At 38.0% G+C, this 18,540-nt stretch overlaps 1 protein-coding gene across 2 annotated transcripts in view; it reads left to right on the top strand.

The window, feature by feature from the left end:
- The window catches only part of OXCT1 (3-oxoacid CoA-transferase 1), a 144,720-nt gene that overhangs the window by 107,705 nt on the left and 18,475 nt on the right, over positions 1-18,540 (top strand). The window contains exons 14-15 of one of the 2 annotated variants that reach the window (XM_033179458.1): positions 2,388-2,477; positions 14,858-14,938. In XM_033179458.1, the coding sequence (XP_033035349.1) occupies positions 2,388-2,477; positions 14,858-14,938 (171 nt within the window). The remainder of the gene's footprint in view (positions 1-2,387; positions 2,478-14,857; positions 14,939-18,540) is intronic. The other variant, XM_033179459.1, reaches the window with a different exon arrangement.

The following is an 18,540-nucleotide window of genomic DNA, read 5'->3' as shown; positions in this document are numbered from 1 at the left end:
GTGATAGGAGAGAGATGAAAATGTTCCTTTTAGAGGAAGGAATTGTAGTCTGAGTCTTTTAGTATTCATGGATACATTTCCTTCCATAGGCAACAAGCTTTTCCAGGAGACGAACCTTGTTCTTCTCTAGCACCCTAGTATAGAGCCACACTTAAACTAGACATTCAGTAAGTTGAAGTGATTGAAGATAAGTGAATACATTTATAAACTCTATTTATTACACGTTTGCATATATCGTCTCATACAGTGCTCACCACAGCTCTGTGGTAGGACAGATATTCTTATTCCCGGTGTATAGATAATGAACCCAAATTCAGAGAGATTTGGTGTTTTGCCATTGCATAGTTAACAGGATAGATCTCAGGTGTTCTGTACCTAATCTTGTGCATTTTTCACTCTTGGAAAAAAAGCATTAAATTTAAGAATCAAAATAGTGCTGTAAAGGTTGTAACGTGTGCTTTGGGGGGGATGAGACATCAAGCCAGCTGAATCTGTTTGAGTGAAGGCTATTCACTTATATTGAGTCAAGAGTGTTTTCAACAAAAACAGACATGCTTGGTCTACCATGTTTTATAGTGTGTTATATTCTTGCCAGCACAGTCGTTCATACCCTGCAGGGCCTCTATACATATTTCTAAACTAATTGACAGTAATTTAAAATGTATAAATCAGATTCATCTAAATTGGACAGGCTTCCTTCTTGTTAGAGGCTGGCATAAGTTTTTACCTATGTAACCATTGTGGCACAGGGGACAGAATTTGCTTGTGGTATTCTAATTCAGGGACTTTTTTTAATTCAAGGAGTTTTTAACTCTCTAGCTTGGTTTCTGGTTTTCTTTGGCTGCTGCCTTTTCATTCTACCAGTGCTTGCCCCCTCAGTCTGCCAAGGACACTATATATAGAAGTTGAGACTGCTTGGATGTTCTTACCATAGCAGATTGACACATTTTATCATAGGGTTGCTTTAGTGTCTTTTGTTGCTCTACAAATCTCAAACTTTCTCATTAGAGTTTGATAGACATTGATTGCTTCCATCTCTCACTTATTTATAATATTTTGTACCATATCAGTGTTCTCTACAGAAATATTATGACCAACTTAATAAATTGGCCCTAAGTTTATTAGGGTTGCAGCTAAGAATGAAGGCATTGCTTATAGAAGTTTAAAAGTATACATTTGCACATTATGTTCTGCTTCAAACTGTCTGAAACCAGGCTCATCTTGTACTCTGCACTTCTTTCCCCTGCCACCCTCATCCCTTGCCCCCCAGCTGTTGCCAGCTGCCATCTGTCTTATTTATTGACAGACTCCAAACCACAGAAATGTGGTGACTACTTCTTTTCTTCATACTGCTCATCTAATTCATGTTCATGTTCTGTTTCATTGACCTGTAAAATGTCTCTGAAGTCATGGAATTCGAGACCCTGTTTTAAAGGCATGTTGAGTGCATTTCCTGATCTCCTTATAGCTCTACCATTATCAAAAAGGAGCTAAAAGCCCTCTAAGACTTTACTGGCAAATCAGCAAGAGGACTTGGGCTAAAAAATAAAAAAAATGTTAAGGAGGTTTCAGTTCAAAGACATTTCTCTTCAATATACTTGAGTAAGAATCATTTTACCATCTCTGGGAAAACTTTCTTTTTCCAAACTCTGTAACTAGGAGATAGAATAGATGGAGGGACTTTTTCAGAGCATGTGGTACATAAAAGGTGGTTGGTAAAATGTATAATGAAAGAAGGGATGGCCAGATGATCAAAAATAGAATGATAATGGTGAAATGCTCCTGAACTCTGTTTCTGTGTTCTGTTTTTGCTTAGCAAGCATGTTTTTCATTTTATTTTTCTAAGAGCAAGATAAATGCCAAGTGTTAGAAAGGCAGAGCCACCTTTCATATTAGCCATTACTAGAAAAACACCATTAATGCCTCAGTCTACTACTACATAATGGAATTTTAATCTGCTGGAAATCCAAGGGTACTTTAGAAAGTGCCCTTAATTGAAGACTCAGTAGAGTTGATTGTGTTTAAAAAGAAAGAAGTGAATGTCAGGGGTGTTTAGATTTCAATCTGATACTGTAATAATAGTTATGTTCCAGAATTCTGGAAAGGTTTTTAATTTTTTTTAATCCACTGATTGTCTTATTGCTAAAATGTCAAGAAAATCATATTAGCCACACTTAACAAAAGTGACGTAATGTTTATTCTGAACTTTATCCTTCAACCACAGAATAATAGAATGACAGAATATTACATTATAAGACTTCAAGCACTAAGCAATGAAGGACAATGAGTTTTTAATGATTCTAGTAGGTTATTTTTGCAAGTTAATTTTGTTCTGGCACATACAAAAGAAGTGAAAGATACAGAACTATTTATTTTTTGTTTTGCAGGGGAAAATGGTGAAAGGAATGGGAGGTGCTATGGATTTAGTGTCCAGTGCCAAAACCAAAGTGGTGGTCACCATGGAGCATTCTGCAAAGGTAACATATACTATGCTCCCTAAGTACTGCTTTTGGGAATTTACAATACATCAAAACCCAGTGTACCACCAGGTCACCTAACTGTGGATTTTATTTTCTCTGGCTCATTCAAGGTGATAGCATTTACATTTGAGAGAAAAAGATGACAAAAACAGTTATTTATTATTTAGCTAAATAGTTGTTTAACTTTGAGTGAAACCAAACATCAGTGTGTTCTTCAAATATTTGTCCTGCATACATATTAAAAGTAAAAGCTTTAATATCTCCAAAGGAAGTGAAAAGATGTTGGTATGGATGTATTGATTCAGGTTTTAAGATGGTTATAGTGGTTGCTATCCGTGAGTGAAATGAAAAGCCACAACAGAACATACATCTTAACAACAGTTATTTTCGAATGGACCATATGGCCTTCACAGCTGTGAGATGCCGTATCCAGAAGATGTTACAAAATAATGGACTAGGTGATAGCTCTTTTATTTTGATAAATCTTTAAATATTTGAGTGCCTATTTCATGTTAGGCATGCTAAGATGTGGCCAAAACTGGACAAAAATTACTGATCTCATGAAGCTTACATTCAGTATTTTTCCTCTTCCTTCACATTAAAATAATAATAGCTACCATTTTTTAGTATTTACTGTGTGCCAACAATACACCAAGCTCTGTGTATATGTATGAGCCCATGAACTTGATATCGGTGTTCTTAGGATGTCCAGAAACAGAGCTTTAGAGGTTAAGTAACTTGCCTGAAGTTATATTAGAACTAGTAGAGCTCTGATTAGACCTGGCGTCTCTGATTCCAAAGCCCAGTTGTCTCACCAAGGAACTATCAGTATAAGTTTCTTCCTTGTTCCTGACTCAGTGTCTTTGAACGAACTGAGCTTAATTGCCTTCCTAACCTGAATCCATTGACTTCTGCTGATTTGAAAAGTTGATATTGAGTGCTTTCTTCATCTTCTTTGCCTTCTCTTCATCTTCCTTTATTCTTTATCATTCTTAGTTTTAAAATAAAATCTACCTCTTCTCACTTTGAGACCTGCTAATCTGAGTGGAAATGACAGTTCATTTGCCCTCTTCTTGTTTAGTGATGCAGCATTATGTTAAAGCACGGAACTAGAAGATTCACATCCCACCCGCTTCCCCTGGGGAAGTTTGGTTACAGAGAAATGAATGCTACAAAATGATTTTGTTGTGAAAACAGCTATAAATGTGTGTTATCATAAATCGTTTAGTAAACAGTGGGAGGTGAGCAGTGGTGCATAAATATGGAACAATAGAAATGGAACCAACACAGGTGACTTCTGAGAATGCCTTGCAGATCATCCAAAACACTTCATTTCAGAGGCAAGAAGATGCCAAGCATGCAAATCAAATCCAAATCTTTTCTGGAACATAATGTCTATTTGGAAAAAACTCTTTCAGACTTACTTTTTGTTGTTAACCTTACTGTTGACACACGAAGGCACTGAAGTTCAACTTATTTTAGTTTATTTTTGTGTATTCATTTTTAAAACATTAGGCGTGTATTTTGCAAATTCTTTTCTTCCCCCCAAGTCCTTTCTTTCTCCTCAGCTGGAATTGCTGGTAGAGGAAAATAAATGGTGCCACCAACTTCAGACTAGAAATATCTTATTAAAGCTTTCCACAGAAGAAAGATCATATTTTTTACCTTTTTCCTTCTGTTAGTGGGGAAATTAGCATTGAGTTTTAGGACAGAATTGGAATCAGGTATTTTTCCATAGATAAGTTTCATTTCAACAAGTCAATAAAGCAATGTACTTCTGACTAAAATAATAGTAATGATTTATTCACACTTAACAGTTAACCTTTGAAAACTAATCAACAGTTTCTCTTCTCACCACCCTCTCATTTTACTTGTGGCCCTCGAATAAGTAGCTGCTACTATTTTGTTAATCTGGACTCATGGTTACCGGCCCACCTCACGGGAAGATAGGGAACCTGCTATTTCTTTTTTGCATCTTTTGCTCTTGTTAAAAGTTGAGAGGAGCTGGAAAGGAGGTAGGGAAGAGAGGTTTTTCACTCCTGGTAACTTTTCCAGTTAAGGATCCATTCTCTTAGACATGCTAGGTAACTTCTGCTGCCTTATGATTAAGTGAACAGCCTAGGGGAGCAATCTCTAGGGTTTTGTAAGACATGGGAGTAAAGTTTGCAAAGAAGGATTAAAACTTGAGAAATATAGTTTTGTATTCTTGTACTGCTGTTTTTGTTTGTTCATTTGTTTTATTTTGTTTTTTTCTGTAAGTGGATGGAGCTATTAACTGGTTTTGGGGTAGGGCTACCTTTTTCCTTATCTGTAGGGTTACAGTTAAGTTACAGGTTGTTTATAAATATAGCATTGCCTGACTGGAAAAATGTGTTTTTTTTTTTTGTTATTTTAGTAAGACAAAGGAAACTCTTGCAACCAGTTACTGCCTTTAGTTCAAACTCCAGCAGCTTCTAAAACCTGAGACCTGGCTACCTACGGGTGCTCCTCTGGAGTAACACTTGCCCTTAGATACCTCTGCAACGTATGTCAGGCACACGGGGCAAACTGGCATTGTAACTTGATTTTCGTTTAAATCTAGACATCAGAGTTCCAGGCAAAGTTTTAAAGTAGGCAAAAAATTTTTTGGTGTCCAGCCACCTTTCTTCTTAAGCTTCTTTTTCATTTCTAAGTATATCTTATCTTCTGCCCTTTAAAAATGAAAAGAAAGGAAAAGAGTAACAAGCTGAGTCCTTACCAGGTGGAGGTGCTGTGCTTGGCACTGCATATGCTTAATCTCATTGATCCTCTGAAGTAAGTTGAGATATGGGTATTAAGAAGCTTATCCAGGAAAGTGATAGAGCTCGAGTTTGATTCAGTGTGGTGCAGGCTGTGTTCATACTGCACCATGCCACATCCTCACAAAGCTACCTCTGCACCAGCGTCCCAGCCACATCTGCCCTTTGGGAAGCTTCAGGTTTTTTTTTCCATTTTCCCTGGACAAAGCTCTCTTTGCTTAGATGAGACTTACATCAGCAACGTGTTTAAAAGAAAATAACCCAAAAATCTAATTATATCTTCTAGCACCTATCTCCATTTCTTCCTTTTTGCATTAGACTCCTCCCTGTTTTATCCGGGCACACAGATAAACCCAGTGACTGGCTACATTTCCTAGCCTTCCTGTGCATAGATACATCCATGCTACCAAGTTTGGATCAGTGGGATTTGAGTATTTATGATGTATGTAATTTCTGAGGTATGTCTTTAAAGTTAAAGCCAATTGCATTAGATTTTCTGTGTCCCCTCTGTCTGATAAAGGCCTTGACTGCAATAGCAGCCTTGGGTACAAACCTGTAAACCATGTGCTGCGGGTTGCAGAGCTGCCTCTACCACTTGTATCCATAGATAGATTCCCCATTCCTTCCTTTATGGGTTCCCTCCAGAACTCTTTATAATGCCCTCTGCAGCCTTCTAAGGTGCCATCTGAATCTTTGGTACCAACTACTATTATTTTTCACTCAGTGGCTCCTTAATCATTTTTCCACACTAGAATCTTCTGATGAGCCATAGAACTATATTTCTAACTTCCTATTAGACAACTCCACCTGGTTGTTCCACAGCCACCTCAGCTGCAACAAATTTCACCAACTAAATCGTCATTCCCCCTAAATATGTTCTGCTTATTTGGCCCAATTAGAGAAGTGATGATCTCCCAGCTATCATTTTGCAGGGCATCCATGGTCCCTCTCTGCCCCTACCCCTACGTACACCAAGCACTATAAATACTGCATCAACGTGACTCTTGCTGTCCGCTCCCCACTATGTATTTCTACTCTGCTTATCCCTGTTAAAGCCTTCTTTACATCTGCATAGATCACTATCGCAGCATTCCAAAGGTCCCTGACTGCTGACTGCCCCTACGTCCTGGTAATCAAGCACACGATTGCCAGACTGACTAGTCTAAAACTAAAGCTGGATGGAGTTGTTGCTATTTAAAATCTGTAAACATAGTCAACACTGCTTGGTTCTACTTAGCCCATCTGCCTTTGCGATTCTCTCCCCAGCAGCCTACCTCATCCTTGCCCCCAGAACTTAAGGTCTACTAAGATCTAAAGAAAGACATCCTGATGTTTCCTATTCTTAGGTGTTTCTAAATTCAGTGCCCACCCCCTCTTTATCTGACTTATTCCTACCTCTGTAAAATCACAGATGAATGAGTCAATGTTTTATGAATTTGCTGGTTTAGTTCCTTCTGTCTTCTAGATATTGTGAATGACCAAAGGAATAGTCTTTGATGTTTTGTCTTGAATTTTGGTAAAATTATCTTATGAGGGTGTTAATTTACTTGTTTATTCAGACATAAAATATTTACTGAGGACCTGATATGTGCAAAGCACTATCATAGGCTCTGAGGAAATAAACAACGAGATACGGTCCTTCAGGCAGCCCAGTCTCATGGGGGTAGAGTCGTGGAAATCAGTACTTAACATGAAAGCTGAGCAAAGCAGAGCCTGCAGAACCCGGCATCTCATTCCCAGTTCCATTGTTGGGGAGCAACAAAGAGGCTTCCCGTGGGATGTACGGAGTATTTGCAGATCTGAGGGATGGGGCAGCTTGACAGGGATTAAGTTTTGCAGGAAATAAGAGAAGAGACACTGGGGTGCGGGAGGATGGTGCATGTTAAGAGATTTGTAATTAGGTCCCTCTTTTCAGGGAACAAAGGAAGAAACGTTGAGTGGGAAAAAATATACTCACACTTAAACACACACAGTGGCCAGGGTGGTTTTTTTTTTTCCCCAAAATGTAAATGGGATCATGCTACTTCTTCATCAGCTCAAAAACCATCAATGGCTTCCCATCTCACTTAGATTCAAGTCCAGAGTCCTTACTACTGTCTCCAAGACTTCCATGGTTTGTAGACTCCCCCTGCTTTGCCATCCCGACTACCTCTCTGAATTTGTTATCTCTTTTGCCCACTTAACTTCACCCTCACTCACTTCCTGAAAGTTTCTAGAACATCGTAAGAATATCTTGCCTTGGGACCTTTGCATTTTTTATTCTTTATGCCTAGAGTACTTTTTCCCAGCTATCTATGTGGTTCACTCCCTCACTTCACTCAGACTCAAAATACCAGAGAAACTTTCTCTGACTACCTTATTATATACAACAGAAGTCTTCCGTCTTCAGACGATCCTTCCTCCCCCTTCTTCAGCAGAATGCAAACTCCATGAAGATAGGCTGTGTTATAAGCACCAAGTAGAATACAACCTTATGTACACTGTGGTTGAATACGTATTTGTTGAATTAGTTTTTCAAATAATCCACCTTGAATATATAGAAAGCACTTCTAAGCTTTTCAAGTTGTTACATACTTCTGTCTCCATTTTATCATTATAACCCTCTCATGAGATGGTTCTTGATATTTTCTTTCTAGAGGCAGAATTTCATAGAGGTTAAGTAGCCCAATAAAATAGAAAGGAAAACCAAGCCCAGAGTCCATGCATTCTGCCTCTGGGCTTCCTTTTCCTTTTGTTAAGCTTTTCTGCTGGCAAGTACCATTACCACTAACAACATGAAGAATCTGTTTTGTTCTCAATATCATATACGGGAAACGTGTTCCTGAGTATAACTTTCAGACCACAAAAGCAAAGGAATTCAGTTACCGTTGTCATTTAATGGCAACAAACAAAGCTTGGTTTCTTAATTTTGGAGACAAAATGAGAGCTCTATTACCAAAACAGGTTTAGATTTTCATATTACAGTAGGAGGTCTGGATTCTGAAGGGATAAAAAGAATAATTGTTATGAAGTTGAGAATTAACCTTGTGAATAAAAGAATAAACCTTGTGTTTTTTAGTTTGGATTACCTTAATCTTAGTAGTGTTAAAAAGTATACTCTTATATAGCTTCACTTACTCTCTCCTGGCTTGTGCTGCCTTTATCATATAAACTGTAGCGATCTCTATAGTCATCTGCCCATCAGAACATATTTGTAATTGCTGTTTTATGCAACTGTGTTTACAGTCTTTTAAAGGAAATGTTTAGCTGGGTGAGGTGGCGGGCGCCTGTAGTCCCAGCTACTCGGGAGGCTGAGGCAGGAGAATGGCGTGAACCCGGGAGGCGGAGCTTGTAGTGAGCTGAGATCCGGCCACTGCACTCCAGCCTGGGTGACAGAGCGAGACTCCGTCTCAAAAAAAAAAAAAAAAAAAAAAAGGAAATGTTATATTTATGTATGTACCTTTATGTGTACCTATATTCGCTTTTAGATGACCTTTTATATTTACCTTTCCTGCTGTTCTTTATTTCTTCACCTTGATTCAAATTATAGTCAAGTATCCTTTCATTTCAGCCTTTAATCTGTGTCTGATAGCACAGGTCTCATATAGAACTGAAAGCTATCTTATCTTGACTTCATGTTTTGTGGAGAAGAATTATAAAAGGTAAATGGAGTTATTAATCCTGTTTATTTTGGATGAAATATGTTATCAAAAGCCAAAAAAATATGAAGGCTTTTTAAGGAAAACCCTTTCTTGGGAGACATTCTTCAAATAATTTTCAGCAACATTGAAAAGTAGCTCAAAATAAAAGTATTCTTTTGCTAGGAGAATTCATAATTAATAAGAGTTTCATCTGGCTTAATTTTTTCTCATTTATAAAAGCTTGTAATTCTTTCCTAGCTTCAATAAGAATACATAGTAGCCAGGTTCTGTTTGGGGAAAAAAAAATCACCTTTAAAAAATATAAATCCTTACCTGATTTTGCCTTTTTATTTCTCCTTTATGATAGAAATGCCTGCAAAAAACATTATATAATAGGAGAAAAAAAGCAGAACACAGTCCAACAACTAGTAAAGCTCTTTAAAATGTGTTACAGAATTTAATTAAGCTTATCACTTTAAATTCAATAGCTTTGCATTTGTGTGCAAAGTCTCCCATTTTCTAAAATAGAAAGGAAAACTAATGCTAACAGAGGCTTTCTAAGGTACCACAACACTTCATGAATGAAAAGAGAAAGTAATTCCTGCTGACTTCTGTGCTCTGCCATCTAGAGGTTAGAGATCATAGGATGCAACCTTTAGAAAAAATAAGTGTGTTTATGATAATGATTTTTATGATACAGTGTATAAGAAATGTCTATGATACAGTATATAAGGGGCTTTCTATTCTAAGATCTCAAAACCTTGAAGACGGGTTTTCAGGCAAATGGCTTGCTGTATCTACTGTTTCATTTGGCTAGTCTTCCCCTTGAGAATATCCCTGTAACCACAAACTTTTATTACCTCCATATGTTACCTCCACATATCATTTGTAATAGCAAATGTTCTGTATTTCTAAGTTAGCTGAGTCTCTCCACTGAAGTCCTGTGTGGATTGTTGGAAACTCTATAGAGCAGGCGCTGTATAAAGGTCAATCATATCCCATGAGGACAAATGCAGTGTGAATTATCTCATTCTTTCCTTTTATTCTGTGTACCTTGATTTTCTTTATTTAGCAAATCTGGTTCTTTTCTTTTTTAAAAAAAAATTAATTTTTTTAATTTTTGTGGGCACATAAGAATATATATATGGGGTACATGAGATGTTTTGATATAGGCATATGGTGTGAAATAATCACACTGTGGAGAATGGAGTATCTATCTTCTCAAGCATGTATCTTTTGTCTTACAGATAATCCAGCTACATCAGTTATAGTGATGTGGCAGTCATGTATTTTGAAATACAGCATTTCCCATTATTATATCTGTGTGTGTATTTGGTATACTTGATTTAAGCATTGAGATTAAGCAGGAGAAGGAATGAGCAAGGGTGTTGATAATCAGGCTTCATCCATGATATTTTGGCAAGCCCAAAGAGAGACCTGCCATTGGCTTCCTTGTTCTACCAGACAAAGTATTTAATATTCTCTTGCCAAGTTCAGCCTTTGTAGTCCTACTTTTCAGCAAATTATGACAAGTTCCTTTACACTTTAGAAGGGAGCAGGTGGAAGAGGTAAAATAACTATAATTCAGTGTTTCTCTCTTTACTTTCACATTTGTATATTTTGGGCTACAGTCCTAAAGTGTCTTTGCTGCTTCCTTTTACCGCACCTTTATCTGTCTTACCAAAGTCTTATGAGCCCCGTCATGTGCTTCTGCTAGCTGTGCTGCTTCTAGTGAGCTCAGAGATACTAGGAATGTACAAGTACCTATCTTAGAACTAGAAAAGCAGTCTCTAGTGGTCCATAGACATTAGTCACATGGCATTTTATAGCTCCCCTCTGGAGTTCCTTGAATCAGAAATACAGCCTTTATTGATCACTGTGGTTTGCCTAATGTTCTACTCATGGCTACATATGAAGAAAAATAGTCTTAGCTTAGTGAGTTCAGCATCTAGTGGGCATGGTGGCAAGAGGTCAACATGTGAAGGGAGGAGGAAGCACAGGAGCACCCAGGAGGCCACAGACTGGGGACACCCATGGGACATTACTGCAGCACCAGATGAGGATGCTGGATGAAGGTTTTCCTAGGGAAGATGGTGTCTGAGCCAAATCCTGAATAGGAAGGTGTTGCCATTTGAATCTCGGGTGATGGGGTATGTGGTGGTATGTGTTCCAGGTAACAGGCAGCATGAACAAAAGCTGAAAGGCTTGGTCTTTTTAGGAACAAGCAAATCCCAGAACTTGCTTTCTCTGTAGTTGATCATTAGGGCTTTGCCAAAGAAAGTGCCTGAGAGAAAAAATATGTGCACACGTGTGTGTGTGTGTGTGTGTGTGTGGTGTGTGTGTGTGTGTGTATTGCAGCCACATTTAACAAGCACTTAACAGAAAAGATGAGCGTGAAATGAGGTTTTATGTAAAGCACAGTCTTAAAGATTTCAGGCGAACATGTTGACATGAAATGCAAGAAATCATTCTGTTATGATAAAGAGCTTATTTGGATTTGGGATTAAGTTCATTGCAATAACATGAAACTTATTGTTATGATAGCAAAGGGATTTATTGCTGTTTAACTAGAGTTGTTTAATACTGCATAACTTAGGCCCAGGATTTTATTCAGACATCTAAAGAATTAAAGAGATCACCATGAAGCAAGCAATAGAAAGTACTAGAGTGTTTAGTCACTTGAAAATGGTGAATTACCCTATGTATTGCTCGAGGCCTGTAAGTGCTCAAGGAGAAAGAGAAAGATTAGGGAAGCTGATGCAGGAAAGAAGGTAGATGTTCACCAAAGGTTGTGATGAAGTTAATAAGTAAGGACATATTGAAATCAGGAGCCTCAGGACTAGTCAAGTTTTTGTTTGTTTGTTTGTTTGTTTGAGACCAGTTCTCTCTGTTGCCCAAGCTGGAGTGCAGTGGCATGAGCATAGCTTACTACAACCTCCCAAGCTCAAGCAATCCTCCTGCCTTGGCCTCCTGAATAGCTGGCACTATAGGCACACACAGACACAACTGGCTAACTTTCAAAATTTTTGTAGAAATAGGGTCTTCCCTAGGGTGTTCTAGAACTGCTGGCCTCAAGTGATCCTCCCACCTCAGCCTCCCAAAGTGCTGGGATTACAGGTGTGACCCACCCCACAATGCACAAAGCATTTTTAGTGCTATGCTTTGTATCTATTTCTCTGCCTTTTCTGACCACCCTTCATGGGGAAGGAAAGAAACACAATATATAAGCATGAATGAGATCCGAGTAACCCTGGATATTTGCACATAGATTCAACTCGCCCTAGTTTATTGCAGTTTCAGAACATTTCATTTGATTCCTACAATGATCAGGTAAGGAGGATAAGGCAAAGGATAAGAGAGAACTATGGCACAAAGAATTTAAGGGACCAAAAAATTGTTAAATGGCAGAACTAAGACTACAAACCTGGTCTTTGGACTCCTAGTAGAGTGCTCTTTGCTGCCACACCATACTGCATTCCTTTACTAGGATTTATTTTTAAATGCTAAAACTCAGCACTTGTTCCTCCTTTGTGTGTCACTAATACATGCAGCTGCCATAGCACACTGTAGGGCTCAGCCCAGCATATTTAGAATAGAGTGCTAACGTAGGAGCTAGTCATATTTTGGGTTCATAGCTAACCTTTTATTGAATATTGAAATTGTGACATTTTAAAATCTTTCTGCATCTCATTTTCTTTTTCCTTCTTGATCTGTGTTATATCTTGGCACTATAAATGTGAATGGAATCATCTAGCTCCATTGTTCTAACAGGAATACATTTGGTGCCAGTTTCTTAGGAGAGCCATATGGTTTGCCCCCAAATTTGTGTTGTGTTTTCGCTAGTTTTGTGTGTCTCAGGAATTGTATTTAGGCCATTTTCTACATAATCCTATGTCAGACTTCATATAGGAACTTAATTTCCTCACAGGTTATAGAAATATTAATTATGGATTGTATAAAAACAGTACCATCTAATATTCATTAAGCACTAAGTGCTGGACCCTTGCATTTCATGTAGACCTTACCCGAATCTTTCGAGGTAGGGTGGATGGAGAAGCATGGGCATGTGGCTCTTACAGAGACAATGTGGGGCATGGCCAGGTTTTACACACAGGTCCTTTGGCTCTAGCCCACACACTTAACCACAATGCTATAGGGTGTATGCAGAGAATGGTCTAGGAAAAGGTCTCCATTGGTAGGACATAGCCAATTCTGTCAGTTGAAATCCTTGATTTCTCCTAAAATGAAGCTGGTTGTTCATTAAAATCCAAGTGACTGCTTTCATGCCAGATGTAGATCTTGTTCAAATAATGAGAACAAAGTAAGAGCTCCTTGGAGAAAATGTTCTTCAGAGGCTGGCAGATAGTTCACTTTGTTTGAAGTCAGGCCCAGAATTCGTTGTGACATGCCTTGATATATATTAAATGTAAGGAGACCTGACAACTGTAGAAGTTCAAGTATTTGTCATTAATTTCAGCTGTTTAATTTAGCTTCCGTGTCATGTGCAGAATTTGAAATCTTAAAAGAAAAATAATTAGAAGTGAAGTGAAAATGAGACTTTATTTCTGCAACTATAAATTTTCTTATACAGTAAGATCTGGAAACATGAATTGTTTTAAAAGGTGTTATGTCAACTTACTTCATATGTATTTAGCACCAGTTTTGTCTGAACTAAGGTAATAGTTTTTAAAAAAATCTATCCAAGATTCCCAATAGACCTCCTTTTCTCTTCACATTCATTCTTACATGCATTTATTCAAAAACTACTGAATGTCTTTTATTCCTTGCACTGGCTTAAGTACATTAAAGCCTTTTAATTACTAGTACATTGCTGAGTTGGCAGGCTATCACAAGGAATGAAATCTGAATGGAGCCTGCCTATCTGAAATTCATAGCTTCTGCCCATATACTTAGCTTGACACCAGTTTTGGGAGAGATATAAACTAGATAGTAGGTGCGCATTTAAGTAGGTAAAACATTGAGATGGCTAAGGATGACAGTGGCGTCACATGTGGTACATTAGATCCAAAAGAAAGCAATAAAAGCATTTTGTCATTTTTGGAGAAGATCTAGAATGTGGTAGAGTAGCTGTCAGCCCCAAGAGAGACAGTAATTTAGGCTCCTGGTGCTTGACTCTTAAAAAGTAGCTTAATCATGAACAGAAGAAAATGATCTGAAGATCAGATCCTCAGAGCCAGTGTTTCAACTCTGTTCCTCAGACATGCCTCAGAGGCCAATTCTACATTGCAGGTGGGAGGAAGGGCTGGAGGAAGGAGTCAATGAATGAAAACATTTTTTCCACTTTTAGTTTTTCTTAAATATTCCTCTGCCACAATAGGAAATTAGTAGATACAGTCTAAAATTGATTAATCAAGAAATAACATGGTAAACATAATATTTTAAAAGTGGATATAAGAAGAAAATGTTAGAAACAGAAGAAAATGCTAACAAACAAACAAAAAACACTAGAATGAATTCCAGTTAAGAGCAACTCTAAGAGTGGGGAAGGGAGGCAAGGCACTGCTGTTTTCCATGTACATATTACTTTTTTAACAGATAAAGTATTATTTAGAAAGGGACTTATGCATTTGTGTTCTGTATGTGCTTTGCATCCTGGGCGGATGTCTGCTCACATTTTTTAAGGAGACCATTCATTGGAAGGGAAGAATAAGCAGGATATTAGTGAAATTTCACATCAAATGATACAAGGGCTGAGGATTGAGAAGTCAAATTTCTGGCAGGGTGTTTCCCAATTAAATCATTTCTGCCTTTGGCCATTCATCTGGCATTCCCTAAATTATTTCAGGGACAGAAGCTGCCTCCAAATAAAAAGTAAAAAACGTAACTGTGCAAAAATTCTGAAAGAGTCTGTACTTAGGAGACAATTTATCTGACAGTTTCTGTTTATCCTATAGTTACGTCAATTGTAAATAAAAATTGCTCCCTAACTACTCTTTTTGATGTTTTCTTTTTAAAACAGGGAAATGCACATAAAATCATGGAGAAATGTACATTACCATTGACTGGAAAGCAGTGTGTCAACCGCATTATTACTGAAAAGGTAAAATGTATTTTTTCTCTTATTTGCTATCTATTAACCACGTTTTAAGTAAACATTTACAGAAATTGTTGTTACCTTCTAAGAGTGTATTACACCAGTAGTCCCAGGATTAATTTAGCCTGTGGGCAGAATGAATAGGAAAGCTCATCAACTTAATGTTTCTAAATGTAGAATTCTTTATGTGTGAGTCTTTGGAAACGTACAAGCAAAATTGAATCACTGTCCTTGGTAACTTTGACAGTGTGCTATAATCAGAGAAAAGTTTTATTGATCTTTATATTTTGACTATTACAATGTCAGGCTGGATGATGATATATGCAAAGTTAAGAATATATTATTTCTACCTTTTCTAAATCACAAGTACAAATTTTTGGATTTTAAGAAATTCAGTGTAAGTTGGGTTTTTAATTGTTTCAGTGCAAATTATAGTATAGGCCCCACCGTAAGCCAAGAAATGGATTCTGTTTCTTGCATGCTTTCTGCTGTCTTTTATAGAGTGGGGTTTCAAAACACACAGTGACTCTCTAGATTCTTCTTACTAGCTGGAACGTGTTGGTCAGTAGTACAACTGAAAGCTGCTCAGACCAGAGAAGCATCACCAGCAGCTGCCTATAGTTACCCTTCTGACTCAGATTTGAACCTAGTATGTCGGAATGACTTAATGCTTTTAAGTTAGCTGGGAGGGTGTGTTTTCTTGATTCAGTACCTTGAAGAAGCCATAAAACAGAATTATGTATATCAGGTTCTTTTAGTGCTGTTCCATTTGCCAAGAACAGTAGCATTAGTGTCTTGGCATTAATCTAACTCACTAACTTCATTGAGGTGTGACAGTGAGCACCCTAAAGCAGTCTTTGAAATGGGCTAGGAGGCTTATTATTTCCAGAAGCTACTTTTAAGGGAGGTTCTGTCCTGAATGATGCATTCTGCAGGACTACTTATGTGGAATGCCATGAAGGTGACATATAAAGAACAAGATAAAAGGGCAGAATATTTTATCCCACCATCTATTCTGAATCTTTACCATTTCTTGAATCCCCCCCAAAACTCTGAACAGGGCTTGTTGAAAAGAATCCATTACTTGGAAGATAAAAGCAAAGCAATCTTTTACCCTGTTGGTTGGTTGTTTATTTTTTTAAAAAGTGGTAGTCCTTCTAAAGATAATTCCAGAAACTTTCTTCCTGTGGGTCCTCTCCTCCTTCCATCAGCCCTCTCCTCACCTCCACGTGTAACCTGCCCTTGTTCTTACCAGTTCAGTTCTTCTATCTGCCATAGCTCCCACTTGATCCTCGGCCTCCCCAAATACTACCTGTCCTTTAAACCTAATGCAGTTTCCCTCTTCATCATGAAGAGGTTTTGCACCATCATAGCACACAACAATTTATTCTCATAGTGGCCCACTGTTCATTTTGGCACTCATAATCTAATGTATTCTTATGCTATAACTTATATTGGTATTTAACTTTACTATCATTTTAAAAACTTTTGAACCAGATTGTTCCCAACGGTGTGTTACAGAAAGGAGGAAGGCAAAGACTCTGTCCTAAAGGACAACATGGAAGAAGGGTTAGACAACAAACATCCAGCCTTGCCAGCAGTCAGAGTAATTGACATGATAAAGGCCATATGGAGACACACACCAGATGCTAATCTAGGGGCATAGAGAAAAACTGCCCAGCAGCGTAGGCAGAGGTATCAGGGAAAGCTTTTTGGTGTTATTAAATACAAGCTTTTAACATATCTTGCAAAGCATTTCACAGTATGTACCTTTCTCCTCTAGCCTATTTCTTTCTACTTTAACTTTCTCCCTACTTGAGCCATACTAAAATGCTGTGAACTACGTTCCGTTCTTCCCTGGACCATGTTCTTTTGAGACTTTGCACATCCTTTTTCTCTCTCTGGAACATTCTTCCCACCCCATCCATCTAGCTAATTTCTGCTCATCCTTTATATCTTGGCTATATATTTCTCTTGCTAGGCTTCTCAATCCCTCCCCAAATTTTCTGGGTGCTTCTCTGTATCTTTGCACTAATCCTAACTTAGCATAAACCACTATACTGAAATAAACTCTAATCTCTGCCTGTCTCACTCACCACTGTTTATCTAACACTTGGCACAGTGCCAACCCATACTCAGTGAATACTTGTGCTTTTTTTGCTGAAAAAACTGGATTGAATGGTGAGCCTCAAAAGATCAGTAGGAATTTCACAAGTTAGAAAACCAACAAGGACCTTCTGGAAAAAAAGAAGAAAACATGCAGTCACAGAGGTGTGAAGAAAACATGGCTTGTCCTATAACCTGCAAGTTGAGCTGGTTGGAGCAAGGGCATGACTGGATTCTGGAGGCTGATATGGAAAAGGCAGTGAGGGGTCAAATAATGGAGGGATGTCGATGTCTTGCTAAGAGCTGTGGGTCTTATAAGGAAGGCGGTAAGGAACCCTTCAGTGATTTTTCACTTTTTTAAGGTTGGGGACACAATAAATTGGATTTGCATTAGGAAAAACACTGTAAGCTTTTATGTAAAGTGGGCAGAAAACAGATAAGGCAGAAGCCAGTTAAGAGGATCCATAGATCTAGGCAAAAGATCTCAAAATTCTAAACCATAGGACAGATGGAGAGATTTGAAAGAGATTTAGGAGATGGACTCGACCTAACTTGATGAATTGCACATTCTTGGTAAGACAGAGGAGATTCCTAAGTTTTCTGACTAGAGAGAATGGTTGGCCTGTGCATCCTTTAGGAAGCCCAGGACTATAGGAGGAGAAGCAAGAGGGTAATACAAGACATGAATAGGTTCAGTTTGGACAGCCTCACTGTGATATTCCTGGGAATACCCAGTCAGATACTGCAATAAGCAATTGGAGATTTGGATCCAGAGCTCACAAGAGAAGTCAGTATTGGAATAAACTTGTGGGCGTCATTAACATATGAGGATAATTAGAGCCTTAATTATAGATGACATTGTATAGCTAGAATGAGTAAAGAGAAGGGCATCTACGTCTGGAACTTTTGGTACCTCAAGAAAAGGAAGGTTGCATGTCTTATCGCTGTGCTCTGTGCATAGAGCAGGTGCTCAATAAATACTTGTTGAATGAGTAGTGAGAATGCAGTGCCATTAAGGGCAATGAAGCTCTCCAGCCCTCACTAACAATGGACTAGAATGCCATTATCAGATCTAGAGAAAATTCCTTTCAGTTGCCTTTTGAAAGAGAATTTGGAGGATGCTATGACCCTGATTTCCTAGTTTTGAACTGTGAGAATGAAGTAATGAAAGATGCATTCCTCACCAGCACCTGACCTGTGTTACCCATGTAAGCTTTTGTCATGGTGATAAAGTAATTAACATTTATCTCTTAGACAAAGTACTTGCAATATTCTGGATAGTTGAACAATTTATTGTGGCTTTTAGGTTTTAGTCTCCATTTTTGTCAAGTTTTTGTTTGCACCTTATATCACTAAATGGAAAGTTTCCTAAATATTTCAAAAGTAAGTTTCCTTTTTTAAATTAATAGATACTTGGCTTTCTAATATATCTAATTAGGATTTGATGAATGTGTTAATAAGGTTTTTTTAAAAGCAATGAGTCAATTTGTGATAGATTTATT

This window comes from Trachypithecus francoisi, unplaced genomic scaffold, assembly GCF_009764315.1.
Source record: "Trachypithecus francoisi isolate TF-2019V2 unplaced genomic scaffold, Tfra_2.0 Lachesis_group2, whole genome shotgun sequence".
NCBI classification, from domain to species: Eukaryota; Metazoa; Chordata; class Mammalia; order Primates; family Cercopithecidae; genus Trachypithecus; species Trachypithecus francoisi.
The sequence above is the reverse complement of the archived record's forward strand: the minus strand, read 5'-3'. Positions and strand labels throughout refer to the sequence as shown.